Below are 26,413 nucleotides of genomic sequence, written 5' to 3' on the forward strand. Positions count from 1 at the left end.
TAAACTGTTTTCTTTTTCCAAAACACTGATTAAGAGGTAATACACATCCTACTTCAATAGCTAGATATTCTCTGTATTGCTTATGTATTGTTAAGGCTAAAGGGAGTCATTTTGCCCCACTGTGCTTTGTCAGTGTTAGGCAAGCTAATTTAAAAGTAATCAACTTACAAGCTGCTCATAATTTGAAGTAGAGTGATTCATTGTATCAGTAAGTCAGTTTATTTTGATTAAAATGAACTAAAGATGAACCTCGCTAAAATGACTCAAAACAGTTTGAAAAGCGTAATTGTAAAAGAACTGCAATGTAGAATTTCATTATTTCACATCACTACTGCTGCTTGTTTTGGAAAAACAACACTAAAAACAACTAAGCTAGTGTTATTCTCAAAAATACTCCTTAACACTGTTTGGGGGGGGGGGGTGTACACCAAAGTGCTTAAACGCGTCTAAAAATGCCAGGCGGATGCCAACTGTGGGTGCTTGCCAGGGTTTTATCAGCTAACCCCTTTGGTTGCTTAAATACTTTTTAAGAAACGCGGAGCTCCCATTGGAAACAATTAAAAACATATGCCATTTGCCGGCATAAACGCCTTGGTGTGCACGCCTCCTTACTCTGCACTCAACAGAAGTTCTTGTATTGTGTTGGTATATCGCAATTGGTTGGGCAAAGGTCATAGGTTCAATCCTCAGGGAACACACATATTGATAAAATGTATAGTGGCTAGAAAAAGTATGTGAACTTCGTAGTTTTCTAAATAAATTTGTCATAAAATGTGATCTGATCTTCAAGTCAAGGGTATTGACAAACATAATGTGTCTAAAAATATTCACACAAAAAAATCTGATCTTTCATGTCTTTATTAAAAATGTCTTTATCATAGTGCTTGTGGTATAAGTATGTGAACCCTTGAGTTAATGACCTCAAAAAAGCTAATTGGAGTCAGGTTTTATTCCAACTGAAGCTTCATTAAGATAACACGTTTGGAGGTGTGGGTTACAGGTACTTTAACGGATAAAAAACCCTTAAACTTTTGCTCTGCACAAGAAGAACACGCTTATGTGAGCCATGCCTCCCCAAAAAGTGTTTTCAGAGGAGCTACAATTGATAAAGAATTATTGCTTTACATAAAGCTGTAAAGGGTTACAAAGGTATTTCAAAGACTTTAGAAATTCACCAGTCTACAGGCAAACAATCTACAAATGGAGATGCTTTGGGACTGTTGCTGCTACTCTACCAAGAAGTGGGCGTCCAGTCAAAATGACACCAAGAACACAAGGAAGACTCATTAATGAGGTAAAGAAACAACCCTGAATGACAGCCAAGATTTGAAGGCATCATTGGAATTCCCAAGTATATCAGACAATTCTTCAGGATAATGTAAGAATGTCTGTATGTCAGCTGAAACTGTGTAGAAGGTTGGTGATGCAACATGACAACGACCCAAAACACTGGAGGAAGTCCACAACAGAATGGCTTTAGAAAACAACATCCACCTTTTGAAGTGGCCAAGTCAGAGCCCAGACATCAACCCAGTAGAGATGCCAAGGATTAATGTGAAGAGGGCTACATGAGACGTCTAAAGAATATGACAGAGCTAAAGCAGTTCTGCCAGGATAAATGGACAAAAATTCCTTCTCAACGATGTGCAGGTCTGAACCACAGCTACAGGGAGCGGCTGGTTATTGCTGCCAGGGGGTCAATTCTAAGGGTTCACTAACCTTTTCCACTGCCATTTTGAATGTTGAATGAGTGTGTTAAATAAAGAGATGAAAGATCCGATTTTTTTAGTGTGAATTTTTAGATGCATTGTGTTTGTCAATACCCTTAACTTGGATTAAGATCAGATCACATTTTATAACAAATTTATTCAGAAAACCATGAAATTCCAAAAGGTTCACATACTTTTTCTTGGCACTGTATATCTTGAATGCACTGCAAGTCACGTCAGATAAAAGCGTATGACAAATGCATACCAATACATTTTAGTTTCTTTTCAACCTTCTTTATTGTGGTCCCCACAGAATTTTTCCCCTTCAGTCTTCAGTTGTGGCATTAAGGGCCCAGTGTGGTCAAAGCTGAATATCTTTTCAATCCCTGCTGTTATTTAAGGTTAAAGTCATTCTGTAGGTATTTGAAATTCGTATTCTGTTATTCACTTTTGGTGTCTGGTGATTCTATTCAATACTTACTTCTCAAACCTTATTCCTCCCAGTCCTCACACATCATTACATCTGGGTGGTCTAAGGGTTGTATAGCTTAATTGTCAAACCCTAGGCTTGTATTTGAATGTTTGCAGGTTTAAACCCCTCTATGGACTTACTATTGTGTCCTTAATTGAGGCATAATCGGTATACTATAATTTGCTTTGGGCTTAACCTGTATAGCTCACTAGTAGAGAATTGTGTGTGCAGTGCAAAGGGTCAAGGGTTTAAACCCAGGGGACACACATAGTGATAAACAGTGTATTTCTTGTCATGCACTGTAAGTCACGTTGGATAAAAGCATCTGCCAAATGCATAAATGTAAATGTAATTAACAACTAAATGACAAATTAGTGTAATACAGCTTTTTCTGAAACCAAAGGAGCCTAAACACCATTTTAAGCATCACAGGGGCACCATTCAAGGATATTCCATACCAAGGCAGCCACAATATGGCATATAGACGTTTTATCGGAAGCAGGTGCATTGTCGCGGTTACGCATCTGGTTGGAACTTTACTTCCTGTTTCTGTTTATTTAATGGTCTGACTAGTGGCTAACATGAACTCTGGAACAAATACCTCCTCAAAAATAACAAGTTTCCTAAAGACGAGGGGATACGGTGATCATGAATCACCGCTTTGTGAAGGTAGGTGTTGTAGCCGGTTTGTAGTTAATATTGTATACATTATAGCAGTGGTTTTCAAACTGGGGGCTGCGAGATGGTGCCAGGGGGGCCCCAGCTTTATGACATTTTGTGAAATACATTAATTTATCATGAATTCTGTGTAATTAAACCTAAAAAGCACTACTTTTTTGTATAATTTTAGAGTTTTAGAACAGTTTTTGTTACAAATTTTCTTTGGGGGGCCGCGAAGGAATGCATAGTTTACGAGGGGGGCCGCACGCTGAAAAGTTTGGGAACCACTGCATTATAGTACACATTTTAGACAGCAACGTTAGTTCAATGTGGTTTTTTATACGCTTTAGCTATGATTTGAACTAAGGTAATCTACTTGTTGTTTATTTTGCTTGTTATCAGAAATGAACTACTCTAAAAGGACTTTGTTGTTATTGATTCTTAGCGGAGTTACCGGAAGTTACATGTGTTTCACGAAAGCTGCTTGTTTATGTTGTTACTGCTGAAACCGTCTATATCTTTTGTAGAGTAGGCAATCCCAGAATTCATTGGACAAGATCTGTAAAAAAATTAACCCAAGTAAGAGAACCTTATAAATACAGTTAAAATCTAAATGCGTTCATGAAACGCACTGTTATGTTTGGTATGTATTTTAATGTTTATGTAGATTTTCTGTAGCTCAGTTCAGGCGTCATGCCCATTTAAACCAAAGAGTCATTCATTAATCTGTTACTTTCTGTTTAATATGCATAAAATTATCAGTTCTGGGCTTCATCCTTGTTACTTTCCAGAGATTTTTTGATAGGGTTTTGGTCCTGTTACATGTTACTTTTTCAGACGACAGGTGCCGCAGACGCAACAGTGCGGTTTGCGGACGCAACAGTGCGGTTTGCGGATGCAACAGTGCGGTTTGCGGACGCAACACTGCGGTTTGCGGACGCAACACTGCGGTTTGCAGCACCATTAGCATATGAGCGCGGTCGTGGGCTCCTTGCTGCTGCATTTTGCTATCTTAAGAATGAAAACGTTGTCAGAAGCGCTCACAACATTTCCAACCCCCAGTACGATAATGTGCAGTTAACCACCGCTGTTTAGAAATTGTATGGTTTAAAATGTGACAGTCTCGACTTTATATTAGTACGTTTCTAGGTTAATCTTGGTACAGCACTAGAATTTACAGAAATCAAATGCTCACATACTGTATGAGTTAAAATTTTGTGCAAAAATGCGTTCCTCTAATAATTTTATATAAATGTTTTTAAGGTTTTTAATATTTGCAATTTAAATTAAAAAGTTGGAAAAAAATGTGTAGATCACAAAATTATTCCTTTTTCAGAATTGAACACAAAAATCAATCACGTGACTGTTGCTTATGTCATTTTCATTGTTTATATACTTTATGGTATTGTAATTACATGAATTTTATAACATAATGCAGTTGTTGTGCAAATGTATAAATGGCACAATTAAGAAGTTATAAACAGAACGTAAATAAACAAAACATTTAATTTCTGATGTAATTATGATGACAATAGGTCATTATTGTATTTTGGTAGTTTTCACATAAAGGCAGAGGGATTCTGGTGTTAAAAATGTAAGTGGGAGTGCCATGAAAAAGATTGTGAACGCTCTACAATATTTCTTTTAATTTCTGTCTGTGGACAAATTTCTATGAGCTGTGCACACTGTGCTCCTTTAAAAGAAAAAGGGTGCATGACGCCCCTGGCTCAGATGGTAGAACATTGAAGCAGTGCAAAAGCCACGACTTTCCAGGAAATGCATAAACGGACAAAAAAGTATAACTTGAATGTACTGTAAGTGGCTTTGGATAAAAGTGTCTGCCAACTGCATCAATTTAAATAGAATGCAATGTTATAATGCGAATGTCAAACTCTGTCAACATTAATAAGTCGATTCTCCCGTGTGAGCAGCTGTCAGTGCAGATTACTAGATTTTGGAATAGAGCTTATATATCACTTTTGTTAGAAGTGAAATGAAGGTATGCCTTGTTTATAAGAAACCCAGTCACTTGTTCTGGCTAGATCAAATTCAGAGGCAAAAAATTTGAGATCCTACTGTCCTGGCCCTGTTTTCTGTCTCTATTGCTGTTTTTCTATCCGTTACGGTATGTTGTTCTGGTGGTGATATGGTAGTGGTACATGACATGTGCCATGACCTTATAGACTTTGATAACAGTCCATGTGAACTAGGAAGTGGGCAGATCCTGGAAAAGGATAAAGCCTTTAATGATAAATGAGCACCTTTTTTTTAGGCCACAGTCCTCTGCTGCACTGTGGTCTGAGTTATGCTAATAGATTAAAAAAGAGCTGAAATGCACTTATATGTTTGTCTCAGTCTCTCGTAGCAAGAATCTTTATTTTCACTTCAGTGCTTAAAATGTGTATCTTCTGTACTCAGGGTGCCCGGGACACGTTTGAAAACTACTACAGGAAGCAGAGGCGGAAACAGGCCCGACTTGTACTTCAGCCTCATTCGAACATGGTATGAGCTCAAATGGTTTTTGGTTTTTATTAAAATATAACTCTATATCGCTAAATTTTCTGTCCTTACCATACAGAAGAATTGACACATTTTGCAAACTTCATTACCGTTTTTGATTTGAAATTGCTGTGTGAAATAAAATTTTTCATTCCATAATGCTTACAGTATATGTTAATAAGTGTTAAAGCCATTCATTGAATGTCATTGAATTGTTTGCTGCAGTACAATTATTTCTTTTGTGGAATCATTTAAATGTAAATCTAACATTAATTGAGTTGGTTCTTTGAAAACTTAATGTTGATGCTATAAAAGCAAACTGCTCATTTGACTGATGTTCATAAACTCTCCTTTTCTTGGGTGGTCTCCAGCACGAAACTTTAGAGGGGTACAGGCGCTACTTCAATCAGATTGTCGGGTAAGTGCAGTGTGCATTTTGTTTTGAATGGCAAAATTAACTGAAAATCCATTATATGCATTTGTAACGTCTGTACCAATAAAGGGGAGAATTAAAACGTCCAAATCCATTTCTGGCTCAGTCTCCTTTAACCCATATGCCCCCCTTCCTTTGATTCTCCATCCTTCTGCTCATGAAATACATTCTGGGCTTTAAAATGTATGATTTTGTGGATGTAGAGTGGCACATGTGTGTCTGGATGGGAATATTGAGAAGGCGGGAGTCTGTAATAAAGGTTTTTATAAACATCCAGGGAAGTGGCACAGGGATGCTCAGGGCATTCCCACAGTTTGATGTCTGGGATTTGTGGGAATATTGATGGGCTTTTCTGATGTTGTCATTCTGCCTGTTTGGTATATTAGTGACATTAGTGCAATAAAATGTTGTCATATAATGTTTTTAATCTCTTTTTTACACTTACTCCTTCATTCATTGATTCCCCCCTTCATTTCTTTGTATGTGTCTTGTAGTTTCTTTGTAGTGGAGGACCATATTTTGCACACCACACAGGGTCTGGTAAACAGGGCTTACGTGGAGGAATTGTGGGAGCTGGCCCTGTCTAAGACCATTGCAGCCTTGCGCACCCATTCAGTATGTCTGCATACACAACTTGAGCCTATAAGGCAGGACAATGCCATTTTAATGCCAATGCCAGATATTATTAGCAACTGTCAGATAATGTTGATAAAGTGATTGATCTTTAGGACTCAATTGAGGACCAATTTGTCAAAATCTGTAAAATACGTAAGGAATAATTGACGATGGGCCGTTGAATTATAAGAAGATAATGTTGGTGGTTTCGCGTCGTGCCGTTACACCGCGGGTGTGCATTATTTTCGAATAATTCAACGGCCGTCGTCAATTATTCTGCGTATACCACAGTTATCAAAAATATTGCTCTGGTGCTAATTTTTAAGACATTTTAAAGGATAGGTGTGCAGTTATTAAAAAATAATCAATCACCATGGAACATTTCTCAACCAATCAGAATAAAGTATTCAACAGCCCCGTGGTATAAATGAAAAATTGTTGGGGCTGTCAAAAGATTAATTGCATCCAAAATAAATGTTTGTGGTTACACATGTACTGTGTGTAAATATTATGTATAAATAAATGCACACATTCATGTATATAATTGCATTTATAAACTATATATACATCATCATAATTTATATTATATAGAAATATAAATATTTTATATATAAATATAACCAATTTTTCTTAAATATATACATGACTGTGTGTGTTTTTATATATAAATAATAATTATACAAACTACATACACATATGTCCTGTAAACACAAACTTTTATTTTGGATTAATCTTTTGACAGCCCTAAAAAATTATGCATTTGTACCAATACATTTTTGACCTGTGGTTCAGCTGTAATCCATTTATCTGTATCTGTAGTCTTATTGTACCGACCCAGACCTGATTCTGGATTTGAAGCACCTCATAGTGCTCTTCGCAGACACGTTGCAGGTGAGTTGGTCCAATCGCTGTATGATGGTTAAGCGTCTAAAATAAAGTTTTGCCGAAAACTACAAATATGTAACTATAGAAATACTTAGAAATACATTTGTCAGATATTAGCAATATGCACCACTCTCTCTCTCTCTCTCTCTCTCTCTCTCTCTCTCTCTCTCTCTCTCTCTCTCTCTCTCTCTCTCTCTGCAGGGTTATGGTTTTCCAGTAAACCAGTTGTTTGACATGTTGCTGGAGATGAGGGATCAGTATGGAGAGATCCTGCTAAAGAAGTGGAATCAGTCCTTCAGGTTCTCTCTCTCTCTCCCCCCATTTGTTTTTACTTGCTCTCTGTATTTTCTTTATCTCAGTTTGTCAGTTGAGAAAAGATAATGATGATTTGGTTTTCACCTTATGACTTTGAGAAATCCATACCACCAGAATTATTCCCAAATATTATTAGTGTTCAACTCGAATAAGATTTCTAGCCATGATTTGTTGTGCTGTATAATTTGATACCGGGCAACTGCAAATACCATAAAAGTGAACTTTGTGACGGCTGATTTTTTTCATGCGAATTTCTTTTGGAAGAATATCCATATCCATATCAAAGTAGCATTTCAGGAAGTTGCCTGAATCTGATATCTGTATAGAGGCTCCGAAATGAAGGATTTATACCCATTGAAGGACACGGAAAGTTTATCAGGCCAAACCATCTAAAATCACTGATCAAATTTCCTCCATATGACTAAATCATATTGCTTGACGGACAAACATTTTACGATATCCTACTGGGATCCCTTTAAATGGCATTTAATATAATGTTGAAACCGCAAAAATGTCGATTCATTTTTGAATACTTGAAAGCTCCTCAGAGGGAGATAGTTACAAGTTGTTCGGCTTGAATCTTGATCTCAAATGAGACAGAAAGGTTGTCGTAACCTTGTTTGAAGTCTCTTTCTGTCCATGTCTAATTCATTCAATGTAGGAAATAAGCTTTGGAGACTTTGGCTCGATATTTCATTGTTTTGGGAGCACAGACATTCACAAAAATGTTCTGTTTGTATCTTTGCCATTGCTGTTTAACACACATAAGCAGACACGCTCTGTTTTTTAAATCATTTAGTCGTTTTAAATATACCGCCGGTATTGCCTTTGGGTTTATGAGAGTTCATCTGTTACTCTCTTTCTCATTTAACGATACTGACATGACACCCACTTATTCTGTTGATTAGGCAAATCTTGGATCAAGACAACTACAGCCCCATCCCTGTGGCTTCCCCCGAGGAGTACCAGCGAATCACAGGCCAATTCCCCTTCCAGGATCCCGAACTTGACAAGGTGAGCATGAGGCACATCAGAAAACTTTTATCTCAAAGACTTTCTCACGGATTTCACCAGTTACACGTTTTCCAGTCCCAACATAGACACAAATGTCCAAGAAGTTGATTACTAAGATTCGTATCCTCTGATGTACGCGAACTTGAGCCACGCATTTGATTTCTCTCTTACTCCTGACGTCAACAAGACCTTGCAGCCTGTTACAATACTGTTATAGTTAGTAGATGGTTTCGCATATCCTCATTTCACTACCGTTGTGTTTCTATTTTAAAGGATAATTCCGGTATTTAACACTTTGAGTCTCATTTCTGGTTTGTTTTGGATGAACTACAGTGATGGACATTGAAATTTTGACAATGGGTCGTGTCTTGACTTTTTGACTGGTTTAGAAGCGTCTCTTGACTGCCCCAGAATGGAGGTCAAGGGCCATGCACAAACACGTCATCAAAACAACACTCAACGTTCACCTCCAAAACTGCGCCACTCACCGAGTGGTCCGTGGTGTTCGTTAATGGATAAAAACAAGTAGTGTAGCGAAATACAGTTTCTGTCGTGTTTTATTTGGCATTTTGTAAGACTCAAATATAGAGCGGAAGTATATACGCGGTTGTGAGGTATCTGAAAATATAGATCCACTATAGCAAATAACACAGATTGAAATCATACATTGCACCAATATATTTGTTTTTAATCATCAACTAACACCACAAACCACTCAGTGAGTAGCACAGTTTTGAAAATGATCGTTAAGTGTTGTTTTAATGACATGTTTGGCAGTCAAGAGACGCTTCTAAATGAGTCAAAAAGTCAAGACACGACCCATTGTCAAAATTTCAGTGTCCATCACTGTAGTTCATCCAAAACAAACCAGAAATGAGACTTAAAGTGTTAAATACCGGAATTATCCTTTAATGAAATATCTATTGGCTAAGCCCCGATAAAAGCTTTGGTGACAAAATATCCATTACTAAGAAAAATTTAAGAAAATTAGAACTGGGCGAGTAAGGCACTTGTAACAAAGCACAAGAGTATAATATCTGTTGTTTTTAGCCACCAGACATTATATGTATTAACACCAAACTTTGCAGCACGTTACTTTTATTTCATTTATTCATTGAGATTTATTTTTATGCACTTGCACTCTACATTCGGCTGGGTTATTTTAAACCAAATGCTTGGTAAATATTGGACAGAACACATTTTGGGTTATCAATAAACCTTAAAATAAAGCATAAGTTTATTGATTAACCCAGCATGTGTTCTGTCCAATATTTACTCAGCATTGGGTTTAAAATAACCCAGCAGAATTTTGAGCGTGGTTGATGTTTTTATTCAAAACTTCTTGTGGTGCATTACAGACTGTACATTTGATCAGTATTTGTGTACCTTGGGAATTAAACCTAGGACCTTTTGCTTAGCTAACGCAATGCCTTGCCAAGTGGCTACAGGAACCCTTTATTAGCAGATGCTTTTATCCAAAACATCTTTCAAATTAGGGAACATTCAAAACTTTTGCACCGTGTATCAGTGGGTAGCACTTTTGCCTCACGGCAAGAAGGTCCCCAGTTCGAGCCATGGCTAGGGCAGGTGGCCTTTCTGTGTGGAGTTTGCATGTTCTGGTTCCTTCCACAGGGCATGAATTGGAGATTCCAAATTGCCCCTCCCCCGACCTGTGTATGGATTAACTTTAAAGGGACACTCCACCTTTTTTGAACATGTGCTCATTTTTCAGCTCCCCTAGAGTGAAACATTTAGATTTTTATCGTTTTGAAATTCATCCAGCTGATCTCTGGGTCTGGCGGTACCAATTTTAGCATAGCTTAGCATAGTCCATTCCATTGAATCTGATTAGACCATTAGCATCGCGCTTAAAAATGACCAAAGAGCTTTGAAATTTTTCTTATTGAAAACTTAAGACTCTTCTGTAGATACATCGTGTACTTAGACCGACGGAAAATTAAAAGTTGCGATTTTTCTAAGCCGATATTGCAAGGAACTATACTCTCATTCCGGCGTAACATTATTGCGCCTGCTACAACAACGGTACGGCAGCAAAGTCCTTGATTATTACGCCGGAAAAAATAGTGGGTTGTCCCTTTAACTAGTTCTCGCCATGAATACAGCCATAAATACTGGAAAGATTTTAGGAATAAACAAAACAAACTGCACACTGGCCACATGCACCTACATTGTAAGTGCCTTATGCCGAGTTCAGACTGCACGATTTTAGCCCTGATTTTGACTCGCTGATAGGTTTTAAGAAATCACAGGCAAATCGATGCTCGTGCACGCGAGTGGCAATCACACAGTGTGAATTATCAAAGACGTGATCTGAGAAAATCGCAGACGAGTCGCCGAAACCTGTGAGATATCTGGCATGCTAGATATCTGAACCTGTCGGCGATTCAAAATCATGCCGTGTGAAATGTGTTTTGACTGACAAGAACATTGGCGATGACCTATACAGCCAATGAGAGAGCAACATACAGGGCAGCTGGAAGTTCGGGGAGGATTCTCTCCAAACGTGTCCTCCTTCATAATCTGTATTGCTTCTTCTTTCTGCTGCAAATGAGTGCACAAGCAATTTGTATGGTAAACTTCTTGCGGGCTATCATTTTTGTAATAATTCCAGTCTCACTTGAGATCTCCGGTCTTATGCGCGTGACCTCGCGTTGTTTCTCTCGCGTCACTTCTCGCATGCATTTGGTTGTGAGACGTAGTTTGCGGACCGGGACAAAGTTGTCGGTGATTCTTCCTACGGTAAAGTCATGCAGTATGAAAACCCCTGTCACCAATCCATCATGCAGTCTGAAACAGCAGCGACTGAACGCTACCCCAGATAAACGCAGTGTGAAACCACAGGTGACCTGACTAGTTTGAAAATCATGCAGTCTGAACTCGCCATTACTGTTGATCAAGGTCGACCCGCTTTAAACCTGAAAAATTTCTTTGCTGTATGTGTGAAACCCTTGATATGCTTTAAAGTGCATTTACTGAGATATTTGTTCCTTTAAACAGATGCCTTTTCCGAAGAAGCTGCCGTTTTCCGAATTCGTGCCTAAAGTATACTCACAACTCAAAGAATTCATCTATGCGTGCTTGAAATACTCCGAGGACTTGCACCTTAGGTAAGTGTGTTCACTTCGAAGTAAACATGCCTTAAACGGTTTCACACCTGTGAAGTCCAAAATGTTCTCATTAGCAAATAATGCCGCCTGACATTTTTGTGAAATAGCTGTTTTTTACCTTTCATTTTTCTGTTATGAAATCACTATATCCACACCATTGTCTCGATCTATCCCCCCGAGAGAAGCTGCTGAACTTCAGAGAGGAAGTTCCATCGGCACCAAACAGTTTCTGTGTGTTTTCCTAATTAATTGCATGCTTGGTGCTAGTGGGTGTTATTTTAAGGAATTTTTCTCTGTGTTGACTGATCTCTGGTCAGTTTATGACTTCTAAGAATTACTGATGAGGTTGCCAGATGCTCTGAACTGTTTAGTGTGGCCTACCCTGAATTCCCAGTCTGCAGACTTTTGGACAGAATGAACGGCTCTTTGAAATGGCGCCTCGGTATGATCTCCTTTTATGATATTTCTCAGAAGTGAAGTCCATTTCACTTGTGTCGAAAACAAGCGGTTGTGAAAGAGGCTTTTTCTATAAACTACTAATATTTTGTCTGTATCTAAGGACTTGTTTAGCAACCTGTTATATTGGGTCTGTTGAAGAGAGGTGTACTTCCAGTCTAGACTGACTTGAAGTTCGGTAGCACATCACCACACAACACATTATTAGATTATGTGCTGTGTAGACAGGCTCTTCGTCCGAAATTACATTCTTCCCTACTATGTAGTAGGTAAAAAATCAGTAGTATGTCTGAATTCATAGTATATGTAAAAACACCCGGATATCCTACTACTTCCGGCACAATTTTGAGGTGTGCATTTGATAAACACTTTACTATCCTGTGAGTCCCCGGGAGAGGAGTCACCCAACGAAAAAGGAGGAGATGTGTAGTCATTGTCAAAAATGACGGAAAACAGTAATGCAGCTCTATTCAAATGTAAATACATAAGAAAAACAGTTGGTTAAATTATGTTTAACATCATCCTAGCCATTTTCATACTCTATATCAGGGGTCTCCAACACGTCGCTCGTCTTAATTGCAGGTAGCTCGCTCGCGGTTTTATTTATTTATTTATTTTCTGTGGTTATGGCGCATTTGGATGTCTGGTTAGTGTTACAAGCGCGGTGGTAGTAAAGACTGGGTACGTGTTTGACGTCGCGTTGAGCTGTGTAGACCGGCGTATCATATGACATCAGTAATTTAACATGTATGATTCAAAAACAAACAGATAAGTCTGAGCACCCGCGCCGGACGATCCGCGCAACGCTGTGAGGCACGCGCCGCGGAAACCGGACGATCTCCGCACATCTCGAGTCGAGGCACTATGGTTAAAATGGATGCCGTCATTTTCGGATTCATTTTTGATAAAACGAAAATACAGTCGTCGTCACAGGTTCGATGGGTTATCATCTCATATTAAACATCAAATGTCAAGAGATACCAGAGAGCCATACGTGACATACATGCACATCCCTATTATGAATCCAAAAGCAGTAAATACTCTATGTTTGGATCATCTTTCTAAATCTGATCTTTAATAATTGATTTTTTAAATGTGGTATTTTTGGATGAATCCTACAAGAGGTGATAAAAAAGTATGAAGACAACATGAAAGTTTTTTGTTGTTGTTGTAGGATGTGTTCTTTCATTTGATGTATCGTATGTTTATGTTTAAAGAAAAGCATTTTCTGGAAGTTATTACAATTTTGTGAAAAATAAAAAAATGCTTGCACTGCCTGGCAACTTTAAAAATAAAAAAATGCTTGCAGGAAAGAGTTCAAATCACAGTGAGTTATTAGACCCGCGTCTATTACTGTAACTCACTAATTTAGGTATAACGTGACACAAGTAGCTCTCGACCACTTTTATTTTTTAGAAAGTAGCTCTCCAATGAAAAAAGGTTGGAGACCCTTGCTCTATATGATATATAAATGCACCGTTTTATTGGTCAATGAGGAGGTACTTCACCTAATTCAATATGTACTGTCAGAGTGTGCAATTTCGGACACAGGGAGTTTAACAGTATGGCTAAATAATTGAACCTTCAACCTTTGTATTAATGTCCCAAATCCCTAACCATTACTCTGCCACCCAGCTAAACCCTAAACCCAGACACGTTGCGTTGTGATCTGATATCTCACTCTTCCCCTAATCTCGTAAACGGAACAGTAGGTCATGGGGTCGAGGCTAAAGGTCACTGTCTGTACAGCTATCGCTGGCATTTCCGTCAGAGGAAAAGGCACTGCCTCCTGATTAAGCTGTGTACTAAGACGGCTCCTCCCACACATGATCTTTTGATGTTGGCTGTCTCTGGCTCTTTCTTTGAACACCCCATCAGGTCTGGTTATTTTAGAAGCGGATCTCTCGTCGGGCATCCTAATCCTCGCGTGTTTATATCGTTTTTGGGTGTGTTGCAGTTTATGGGTTCACTGAGGAAATTTGGGAGAATGGAAAACATATAAACCTGATTCCAAGCAAATTACTTCTTCATTATCATCATCATTAGTGATTACTTGTGTCTGGGACACTGTCTAGCCTACCGGACACTCTCAACACTGTCGGCTCTAGAGTGGCCAGAAAGATGTTGCCCTTGATAACAGAACACAGTTCAATGTGGTTCTCTGCTTTTTGGATTCATTTCAAGGATATTATTGCCTTGTCCGTTTCTACCTGTGCTATGCAAACATAGGTATAGGAAATATATTCTGCAGGGATCACTTTAAATAAGCATTAATAACTTGTTCCTAATCTGAGAGAATACCTACATATATACAACCTATTCAAATATAATGTATTTAACAGCTGGGCTCTCACTGGCATTCGGTCAACAAGAATACTCTGCAACTGTACAGTAAAATAGTCTATTTTAGTTTTCGTAATGTGACCGATCCCAATTCTCATGTCAAGTAAAACTAAAAAATAATCATTTGAGCCCTTTTAAGCAGGGTACAATGGTTCCAGATCCATCCAAAATCCACATTTTTAACATTTTATTGAGAGGCAATTCCATGCAAATGTCAACCTTATCATTAAAAGTGAAATTTTAGGCCAAAGTTTTTAAATACACTGAAATCTCAGATGTAATTATTTGGTTGCTTAAATCAGTGGTTCACAATCTTTTTATTTCTCGAATTTTGAAGCCACCAAACACTTCCATGTTTTCCCTATTTAAAGACTTTTACATGAGTAGTTACTCAAGTAAGTATGGTGGAACAAAATCTAACGTGGTGTTTTTTTAAGCAGATAAAAATAAGAACTATATTGTATGGCGGAAGAGCACTTATGGCGCTTTTCCATTGCGTAGTACCCCACGGTTTTGTTTGGGTTAGGTCGGGTCAGCTCACCTCACTTTGGCTTGGTTAGACTTTCCATCGAGTTTAGTAACACTTCGCAGTGGGAGGCATTATAGGCTTGTCATTATATTTGCGCTGCCTGCTGCTGTATCATACATGTATCATGTAAGTGAGAGCGTTGTTGGAATGCTAAACATCCCCATACATTCATTTATTTCTCAGTCCCCCACAAAATCAAAATTGACCACCACAAAGATGTTTGCACATCGTGTTTATCACTACCTTTGTATCACATGACAGTTTCTGTATAAACACCAGTGGCGTCGTCTGCCGACGCGCTCCGCTGAGCCTTATTTAAGTTGCGAATACACATATAATGTGCACGTGCTTAGTGAATGTGCCACTACAAACTGCAAGTCTGGAAAAAACTGGTATGGTGTTCCTGGTTCTCAATCTGTGCATGTTTTTCATCGCTAAAAGGTAATTTGGGAAGAGCACAGATGACAGCATGTTTGCTTGAGACAGCGCAAGCTAGCACTAAAGTAAAGCTAATCTTTACATTATTGCGATGACACTGGTAGTGATGACTCTCTCAGACCAATCAGTGATCTACGGTGTTTTCGCATCACGTTTGGTATCAGCTCGGATCGCTTGGAACCCCAACCAAGGTGGTACTAAAAAAAGTATTGGGTACCAAGTACTGCACCCAATGGAAAAGCTCTCAAAAGTAAGCTTACCCAAACTAAACCAAACCGTGGGGTACTATGCAATGGAAAAGCGCCATTAGCTTGCAGCACTTCGACCTCGGCGGGCAGTAACATCATCACTCCCGACTACTCCCCCTCTTGCTTCTGTCACCAATACTGCCCCCAAGGTCGATGTGCTGCAAACTAAGTGCTGTTCCACCATACAATATAGTTCTAATTTTTTGTTTAATTTACCGCTACAGATAAGTGACTTTGCACGACCAAGTTAAAAAAAAACCTGGCTTAAATACCCATGCAAAGTCTCTTTTAAAGTTTTTTTTTAAATATCAAATTTGAGAGTCGTCACGTCCAACGGAAAATTGTCACTTCCATAACGCCGTTTCTTCATCATACATAAAATAAATGTTCTTTAAAGAATCAACCCTTCTCCATTTGTTGCTTCTGCTTCGTGCATTTTAATTCACATAATTCCTACAAAGTATTTTGTCTCCTAAAAACTTTTGTCCTTTTTTGTCACATCCGTAATGCATGCATGTTTCCCTCATCTAAAATAAAAACAAAAGTGTAGACAGATATTTTTGTATGTCTGGACTCTATCATCAGGGGTTTATGAAAATATAAACAGATGGTTCAGTATATTGGTAATAAATGCATTCTCTAAGACATTATATTACAAGCAAATGTCAGATTCATAATGCTGGAATTGACCAATACCGTAAATAAGGGCCCACTTTACTGGAATTTTACATATTTGACATTTGTAAAAATCGAATCCTTATTAGTGCAAGTGTTTTTGAGGAAGGGGGAAGAGGCGGCCAGATGGCATTCAAACCAATGGTCTCGAATGACAAGGTCAGGATGTTGGTTATTGTGTGCGGTGAATCCATAAAAAGGGGTGGGCAAAATACCCGTTACTATTGGAAACGGAAATCTATGATTGACACACTAAAGGAGCAAAGGAACAGCTCTGCATACAACCCAGACTAGCACACCGGAGGCAATTAGTCTTTGTGGTCTCCTTCTACTAATATTGAAATGAGATGCGGTCAGAGGAGAGGGAAGGGCTTCAAGTCCATGTGCAGGTGCTTGGAGACCAGACACCAGGAATGTCTCTGAATGTCCGGTAAACTTTACTCTTCCTTAAAAGAGCTGCCATTAGTAATGTTCACGTTCCAATTGTCCAAATCAGGCAGCTAACCTGAATTTACCCTCGAGTTGAAGCTAACTTTAGCGTTTGTGATGGTTAAATAGCTATTAGACAGACGTTATCATCCGATTTGCCCCCGGGGCGACGTTTTATGTCTTTTTTGCATCTCATCTTTTGTGTTTAGGTTTCGTGCCAATTGGACGCCCACATTGTCTCAGTTCTAGTTGGTTTTGCTTCTCGTCTCTCTCTCTCTCTCTCTCTCCGATATGTTTTTCTCAGACCTCCCCGCCCCCGTTTTTCATTGAATAAGTGTGAGAGTGAATGGATGAATAAATCAAACGAAAATGTCAGTAAAGCGTCTGTTTTCAATCAGACCGCAATTTCTCTGTCTCTTTTGTAGCCCCTCCCCCTTAAAGATGAGGAATAGCCAGAGGCCTTTGAATTCATCCAAACATGCAGTCAGTTTCCAGATATCTCATCACAAAAGACCAATGCATGTATTGTTGTCTTGCAGTTCAATTCCCCTCCGTTCACACTGAGGTTTAACACCAAACTACTTTATTGGAAACATTTCCATAATGTTCCTGCAGTGGATCAGAGCTGTGTGTAGTATTACACGAGGTTAACCTGAAAACCGAAACCTCAATACCCTTCAGCGGCCTTGAGTTGGTTATAGGGCAGTAGGTGCCAATACCTCGTAATATTATTTATAAGCATCTTCTTACTGTATGCATAAGGGCCTGTTTGAATTAGCACCTCCTTTCTCTTTATTTCATCCTCCATCTCTCTGCTCCGTTCAGTTCAGCTCCCCTCTTGCCAAGTTAGTCGAGGGAACGCACAGATTTTCCCCCCGCTGAGGAGAGGAACGTTTTTAAATTCCTCCTGCCTTTCTTAACACAATGAGAGACGATTTAGTAATTTGCAAGGAATGTGTTTGTTGCCCAGATCGAGGGGGAACCGCTATTACACCCTGGGCCTTGGCTCGCATTGACTGACACGTTTGAGACATATTGTCCCTTTCTTCTTTTAACTCCCTCTTCTTAATCATTTGCGAACCAGTTGGTGGGGGAAAGTAGCGGACCCTGCAGCTGCAGTCACACTAATGAGCGCGGGACCACTGGCCGATAAAATTAGCCCCCTTTAGTTTGCCCACCCCCTTCGTTCTTTAATAAGGCAGAAGAGAAGAGCAAAGAAATGTGATGCCCCCCTTTTCTGTTATGTTGATTTAAACAGCGTATTTGTGTGTGGTTGGTCTCTGGTTTTGGGATCATGCATTGCTGAAACCCAAAGAATGTGATTATTGAGCTCTGAAGAGCAGAGTGCAGTCCTAAAATCCCTGTCTACGTGTTTGTGAGTGTTCATGTATATGTCAGCATCTTGCTTTTTTGCCTCTGATTTGTTTCGCTTCTCTCTCTGAGGAGGTGCGGTAATAAGCCTGAGATTAGAGCACACAGGACACTTTGTGCTTCAGAACGTTGCTGCTCAACCAGTAGTATATTAATTACCAACAATCTATAATTCAAAATGTCAAAGAATTGTACGGGATGGACCCTTATATTTTATTTGTGCTCATGTGTAGCTCAGTGGTAGATCATTGTGTTAGCAGCGCAATAGGTCATGAGTTTGAACCCAGGAAACACGCATGCTGTTAAAAATGTATACCCTAAGGGGCTAATCACACCAAAAGCGTTTATGGCAGTTGCAGGCGCCTTTTTTGAATGATATTCTATGGGCAGGGAGCGTTTGCGCGCTGTTTATGCGTGCCGAGCGCCTTGCAGTTTTTGCCGCCAGCCACAGCACGTGCTTTTGAAGGAACGCTGAGAGCGGAGAAGCACCCGACATCATTCACATCTTTCCATTGTCCAATCGAATGAGGGGAGAGGCAGGCCTTACGTTGTGGTGAGGGAAGTTTACAGTTGCTTTGAAGAACCGGACTCCACTCGCTCACTCTCTCCTGCGTGTTTGTGCACCTCTCACCCTTAAACAAGGTCAGAGCAAGCGCCCTCTTTTTAAAGTTTCTGCTAATATGACAGTTAACAGCAAAAGAGCGCTCACACTTAAATATTTGATTGACAAGACAGCTGACTCGGTGGTAGCAATATAAAAAGCTGCGTCGCGCCTTGCGTTTCCAAGCGTTTCAAGCGCTTTTGGTGTGATAAGCCCCTAATGCGGCTTTCACATAGGATGTGGTGTGCGCTGTGCTCGCCGCTGGGTTCACTGCAGCCAAGCGATTTGCGCTCTACTGGCCAGACCAAAGTAGGCGGGGTTTTCACTTAATTACTACAGTGTTTATATTTGGGTTAAATAGTGGATAGTTGCCCGTCTCCATTTCATGTAACTTTAAGCTGCCTACCTACAACATACAACAAGCTACCTGACTTAAAACACACCTGACATGCTTGAATTGCTATGTGTTTCCATGACACGGCTTTCTTTTCGATGTCTCTGTAGGAGCGTAAACATGTATAATAAAGCTCCGGGAAACACACAGTGTAAGCTTTTCGTCCATTTTGATTTTGCCGCTAGTTTGGATGCCCCGTTTCTATTGGCCGCTCGGGTAATCGTCACAGAGCACAGTGCAAAAGTTAAACTATTTTGGACTTTGACCGTTTGCTCGATGCAACAACAAACCGCCCTCAGGCGGCACAAGCCAATAACATACAAGCTATACATTTTTTATCAGTACGTGTGTTAGAGATGCTTCGTTCAGGATTTTTGCAGCTGATACAGATTACCGATTTGTTGTCTTCGTGATCGGCCGATACCAATGCCGATACAGATTCTCCTAGCTGATATACAAGCTCTTTGATGACTGTAACTTTACATTTTGTACTTCGACAAGAGCAGCTCTGAGGAAAATGAAAGTTTAAACTGTCAAAACTTTAAAACGCATGCAAATAATAAACTTTCGGCATAAGGATGCAATTGTCTGTAATAGATATCGAGTTGTATACGCTGTTTGATGGGGATTTGAAGACGTGTTGCGCTGTTGATCGGAGCACGTCTTCGTAAATACACATAAAGAAATCCAAATCTGCACGTCACATAAGCAATGGGTTATAAAAATACTTGCACTGCGTAAAAATTGTCTCTAATTGCAGCCACATTCAGGAGCCCTATGATGACAAACATAAACAGAAAGATCTGTTTATGCGATCAGCAAATTTAGCGAGTATCGCTCGAGTCATTTAATGCCGTTATCTGTGGATACCGATCTGCGGCCGATCGATCGGAGCATCCCTAATGTGTGTATATTTTTTCCCTGGGAATCAAACCACTGCGATCCGAAAACCTGAGGTTGACCCGAGCGAGTTCGGGTCTAAAGGTTTTAGGTGCGCCTCGGACAGGGGTCAGCTATAATATTAGCGGCATCGGCTCTCAGGTAACTTAAAATGAATGTGTTTTTGCGTAAAGGACCTAAAAAGACCCGAGCTATCTTGCGTGTATGCATCAAGTCTTTTTTCCAACCCTTCCTCTGTTTGCCAGCGCTTGCAACATCATGTGGCTGGCGATAGGTTAATTTTCATTGAGACCTGTGTCAATTCATTTTAAATGCACATTTTAGTGGTTACCTTGGTGTAGGGCCAAATTGGATGCAAGGCCACTGGGGTTTCTTTCTTACTGACTGGTGCATGAGGGACTGCAGACTGCACACACAATGGTGCCATTTACATTTGGATCCAAAAATTGCCACTGGTTGGGTCGAACTCGGGTCTAAATGTCTTGGCTTTGTCTTGGGTCGGGTCTTTTTAAATAAAAAAAGATTTATTCACATCGGGTTCGGCTAAAAAGTGATTTGGGTCATTTCGTGTCGGGTATATTTCTTTGGACCTGAGAAGAGCTCTACTAACCAACGGAGCTAACAGAATCCATTCGATGTTGGATTTCTAATGGAATAATCTCTTGTGTTTAGCTCCACAGAAGTTGACGACATGATCCGTAAGTCTACAAACCTGCTGCTCACACGAACCCTTAGCCACTGCCTACAGTATGCCACAAAAAAGAAGAACGTAGGATTGGCAGAGGTAAGGATCTTTTGCCTTTTTTACACCTTTTAAAGGGATAGTTTACCCAAACATTAAAATTTTTTAATAATTTCCTCACCATCATGTTGTTTTAAAACTTAAAGCAACACTATGTAGTTTTTTTACCTTTAAATAATGTCTCTAAAATTATTTCAGTGATAGAACAACTTTTAACTGGACAAATTGTACTGTTGCTGCAACCTGAGCAGCCTCCTAGCTGCTACAAGCACACTCTGAAAGTGGCGGTGGAGGGTAGAGCACACAACCCCGCCCCTCCCCCTGCCTGCAGAAGAGTGTCTGATACCAGGCACTGTTGCGCTTTTCAACCACATGGGGGAGCTGTAAGTCATTTTTACATGGAAACTACATAGTGTTGCTTTAATGAGCTTCTTCAGTTTAAGACAAAGGAGTATATTTTGATAAATGATGATAAGTACGCAATTGACAAGTGATGATGATAAGTACGCAATCTTCCATAGTAGGAAAAACAAATACTATGGAAGTCAATAGGTACCATCAACTGTATGCTTACCATCATTTATCAAAATATCTTCTTCAACAAAATAAAGAAACTCATACAGGTTTAGTACAACATGAGGGTGAGTAAATGATGAATTGTGTTACGTAGCTGTTTTTTTTTTTTTTTAGTTATGAAGGCTTAAATCAAAATAAACCAATTTCAGTTTGATTGATATTAATTGAAATGCACAATCAAAAAAAATGCATTTTTTTGTTAAAACGTTATCTCGTTTTAAACTCATTCTTTTCATACTCCATCTCTGCTTCACTTCAGCTGTCCATGCTTCTTGCGCAAGTGGGTTTAGTCTGTTTTATTCTTTGCTGATATAGAAATGGGCAGAAGGGCCTGTTCATAACCCCTTAACTCCAGATGAATTAAGTTCATATGGGTGCCACTGATGAGTGGGTTGCACAGTAAAACCTAGCCGGCTTGCTACACACACACACAGTCATACACCAGATCAGATATCTTGCATCTATCCCCCCTTACCCTGCCCCGGATCTGGCAGAGGTGCGGAAGTGTGACCCGGGCTCTGTACCGTGCTTCCCTCTCTGCATGGTGCAGCAAGACTGGAAAGTGGGAGGAAATAGAGGGTCCAAGCTAAAGGTCTGGGCTCAATTAGCGCCCATGTGCCTCAGTGCCTTACTGCTGACAGCCCTGCCCTGCCCATGTACCTCGAACTCTGCACCGCAGACCAACTAACTGAACATAGAGCAGCTCCAGGTCTGCTTCCCACAGACAGACCCTCTCTGTCCCTTAAAACATACCCTTGACTTCCTCTCTGTACCCTTTCCCCTTTGGAATTACTCCCATTTGGCATGTTTGCCGTTTGTTATTACTCATACCTCCAGAATCTTTTCTCAAATGCACTGCTTGCTTTTCTCAGTGATTAGTATACTGCATGACTTTTTTTTTTGAGAGGCAAAAGTCCATTGAAAACTGAATCCTATGTTAAATGAGGTCAGTGATTGGTTCATAGGATGTTTTAGAAGTAGTAAAGGAGATCTAGTAACATGTAAGTCATGTTAAGCAAACTAATACATTTTCTGCTTTATCAATCTTCCATGAATCTTAATTTTTCATGTTTTAACTAAAAAGCAAATGATTGCGCTATATCAATCAGATATCAGCAAAAATACTGTAGTGATCCAAAATAATGCTCTGAAATGTCGTTTGATTTCCAAAAGTTGGTTCAGATCATCATCAACACAACTCATCTGGAGCAGTCCTGTCACTTCCTAGAGGAGTTCATCTCCATCATAACAAATGTGCCTCCCGACACCATAAATGCCACCAAGCTCTATGGAACGTCCACCTTCAAGGTACAGTGGGACAATGCAGCAAATGACATAAGATGTTATGTTATATAAGTTGTTTTTTGTAAGCAGTGTATTATAACCTCAGTAAAACATATTCTGTATCATGTGAGCTGTCACATTATATTTCTTTTGTCATGTTGTGCCAAGTTAAACTGTGCCACATAGTTACAAAGTCAATCAGGGACTTATAAGAACATACAGTATCATATTTAAAGTTTAATATGCAGTCACAAAGTCACTGAGTCCCTCCAGCCCAATGCGCCATAAAATAGCGACCCACGAAACATTACATTTATGCATTCTGCAGATGATTTTATCCAAAGCCACTTACAGTACAATACAAGGTATACATTTTTATCAGTACGTGTGTTCCCTGGGTTCGAACCCATGATCTTTTTGCACTGCAAATGCAATACTCTACCACTGAGCTTTACAGCAGCATGTATAGCTCACGAAATGACTTTTTGCTATTCCTTGCCTCTTTCACTGTCTAGGATGCGAGACATTCAGCTGAAGAGGAGATCTACACTAATCTGAATCAAAAGATTGACCAGTTTCTGCAGCTGGCTGATTATGATTGGACGGCTGCACAGGGAGGCGGGCAGGCCAGCGACTATCTGAGTGACCTCATCGCTTTCCTCTGCAGCACTTTTGCAGTGTTCACACACCTGCCGGTGAGTATTTCATGCACAATCACATATAAACATGCTAATCTGCATTTCTGCATAAACAAAATGTTTATTTTGTTGTGCCTTTAAATTAAAGGGACACTCCACTTTAAAAAAAAAAATGCTAATTTTCCAGCTCCCCTAGAGTTAAAGATTTGATTTTTAACGTTTTGGAATCCATTCAGCTGATCATCAGGTCTGGCGTTAGCACTTTTAGAATAGCTTAGCATAATACATTGAATCTGATTTGATCATTATCATCATGCTAAAAATAACCAAATAGTTTTGATATTTTTCCTATTTAAAACTTGACTCTTCTGTAGTTACATCGTGTACTAAAACCGACAGTACAACTTTGCTGCCTTAACATGGCTGCAGCAGGCGCAATGATATTACGCAGTGCCTGAAAATAGTCATCTGCTATTGAAAGTCACCAAGGGAACTATTTTCGCACAGTCACTACGCCTGCTGCAGCCATGTTACAGCAGCAAAGTCCTTGATTATTATGCCGGAATGAGAGTATAGTTCCTTGCCATATCGGCCTTGAAAATCACAGCTTTTCATTTTCTGTCGGTCGTAGTACACGATGTAACTACAGAAGAGTCAAGTTTTAAATAGAAAAAATATTAAAAACTCTTTGGTTATTTTAGCGTGATGCTAATGGTCTAATCAGATTCAATGGATTATGCTAAGCTATGCTAAAAGTGGTAGCGCCAGACCCGGAGATCGGCTGAATGGATTCCAAGACAGTAAGAATCATGTTTAACCCTAAGGGAGATGGAAAATGAGCATATTTTCAAAAATGCGGAGAGTCCCTTTTAAGATTAATTGTTTTAAATAAAGGAACAGATTTGATATACCCCACATGATAAAAGTAAAAAATAAAATGTGACCCTACCTGTGGAAACCCAGCTAAAAGTCATTTATTTGTGATATACTGTTTTTTTTTTACATAAGATCATCCTATATAATTTAAAGAACATTTAGTGAAAATATAACTTTGATAAAATTGAAATCAGTGCTCCTAATCTTTATGAGACTTTAGCCTGGACAGGGTCACATACTCATTAATACCTATCGACTAAGTTATTTTTATTTCTTACTTTTTTATTTAAGTGTTTTCAGTATTAAACATCTTTTAATATATTGTTGAATAATAATTTATTGTATGCTATGTTATTGGAAGAACACATGCTTATATCAGTTTTATATTGCATTTTGTTTGTCTGTCGGACCAATGCAAGCTTTTCAGCTCAAGGCACAGTGCCATAATACAATGAGACATAATACATTATTGTACCCTGTGGTCTCGCTATTTATTTATTTGTCTTTTATCTTTTTGTAAAGGACTATAATTTTAATTGGCATTGTTAGCCATTCATTGTGACATTTCGGAGAGCTTGTGTCCATCGACTCCATTGCTCTAAATGAGATTGTACTTTCAGTACACTTGAACTTTAGGTTGGGTGGGGTCATAGCAAGTAAGAGGATTGTCGTGTTTTAAGTCCCTACGGCTTAGCTCACATGGAGTTACAGAGATCCTGTGGCGTGACCTCAGGTTGCAGCTCTGGTTATATGAGTCTGGCCCTGACCCCTGACCCTGGGGATTTCTGATAAACAAAGAATTTAAGGATTTTCCCTACTATGGGCCTCAACCAAACGCGTTCCCATCTGAAGCATTGCTGGTGGCAGCATGCTGTGCTGCCCCTTATTCTGTAATCTCTCAAAATCTGCTCTCTATCTTAACTCTCACTACAAAAGATGTACAGCTCTCGCTGGAAAACAGCCCTCACATTGTTGGATAAATTTCACCAACAGGGGGCAATGTTTGTACGACCCCAGGTCAGGTTACGGTCAGGCTGAAAGTCTCACTTTCACTGTCTACACTCGCACAAGACACCCAGCCACACATGCACAGTCAAACAATCTCCGTTATGGAACCTAACGTATATTGTTGCGTTTGTACATTCCTGCGCTGCATGTTCGTATTTGCGTCCTGTTTAACTGACCCCAGTCTTTACAACAACGGTTGTTTGCAGGGGTTCTCAACCTGGAGTTCATGTGCGACCCTCCCCTTACAATACGTTCACAGCCAGAAACTCTGCTAATGACTCCAAAACCACAGTCCTGTCAATCATGCTTGCTTGGCCTTTCCCATCTCAACCTCAAACCATCACGGGCACTCAGAGGCATTTTCAACGTTGACCGTGAAACAGTTTGGCCAAGTTCATACGAAGAGTGCGGTTGACTGACCTTGTGTTTGAACCCAGGGAAAGTCATAAACTCTGACCTTTAAACTTAAAATGTGTCTCTGTCTGTCTTCTGTAGGGAAATGCTATAGAGCACGCCACGCTACCGGTGAGTATGGTTGTGGTGTGGTCTAACTGTAGGTATATTCATGGCCATTTCTCATGAGCGTAATGAAGCACTGCCGCATGCTGCCTGGTGTTCATCTGACCCACTCATGCAGTAGATGTTTGGATGCAGACGTCATTGACGTTTGTTTGTAGATGTTTACCATAGAGCTTTATACTATCAAATATTCTACAAAAGAGAATATTTGTGTATGCTCCACGACCTAAAAGCTAAGAAAACAACCATGTGATGATAGATACTTGTTTTACTGCGGTGAGTTTTTTTTTAGGTGGTCTATTAAAATCAGAAGACTTAAAAACAGACAGGCACCAGTCAGGATTTTTGTTTCTGGACAGAAAAGATTTCTTGGCTGTACACTAGTTTGTTCAAAAGGTACAAGGTTGTCACAAGAAAACTTGCATTCAAAAATGCCTTTCAAATAGCATGAATAATTCTCTCAATAAACAGTGTTTCTTTATTTTGTACTTTAAAAGTTGAGCTAATTTTGTAGCATTGGCAGGACGCTTAGAAGTGCGAAATGCAAGGTATTGGATCTTTTTGTGCCATAACATGTTGTTCCTTCAAGTCTGTTCAGATATTTTGGGAGTCTAAACATAAAGGGCCAGATTTACTAAACAGGGAAAATTAGCATG

The 26,413-nt window shown here is 39.5% G+C and overlaps 1 protein-coding gene across 3 annotated transcripts in view; it reads left to right on the forward strand.

Moving 5' to 3' along the window:
• Window positions 1-26,413, forward strand: part of exoc6b (exocyst complex component 6B) — a 167,134-nt gene that overhangs the window by 98,952 nt on the left and 41,769 nt on the right. For 2 of the 3 annotated variants that reach the window (XM_055200381.2, XM_055200396.2), the window contains exons 9-19: window positions 5,260-5,343; window positions 5,712-5,758; window positions 6,268-6,388; window positions 7,208-7,279; window positions 7,475-7,572; window positions 8,497-8,602; window positions 11,621-11,730; window positions 20,787-20,898; window positions 22,606-22,740; window positions 23,232-23,411; window positions 25,734-25,763. In XM_055200381.2, coding sequence (XP_055056356.1) covers window positions 5,260-5,343; window positions 5,712-5,758; window positions 6,268-6,388; window positions 7,208-7,279; window positions 7,475-7,572; window positions 8,497-8,602; window positions 11,621-11,730; window positions 20,787-20,898; window positions 22,606-22,740; window positions 23,232-23,411; window positions 25,734-25,763 — 1,095 coding nt within the window. The remainder of the gene's footprint in view (window positions 1-5,259; window positions 5,344-5,711; window positions 5,759-6,267; window positions 6,389-7,207; window positions 7,280-7,474; window positions 7,573-8,496; window positions 8,603-11,620; window positions 11,731-20,786; window positions 20,899-22,605; window positions 22,741-23,231; window positions 23,412-25,733; window positions 25,764-26,413) is intronic. The other variant, XM_055200390.2, reaches the window with a different exon arrangement.

This window comes from Misgurnus anguillicaudatus, chromosome 21 (assembly GCF_027580225.2).
Source record: "Misgurnus anguillicaudatus chromosome 21, ASM2758022v2, whole genome shotgun sequence".
NCBI classification, from domain to species: Eukaryota; Metazoa; Chordata; class Actinopteri; order Cypriniformes; family Cobitidae; genus Misgurnus; species Misgurnus anguillicaudatus.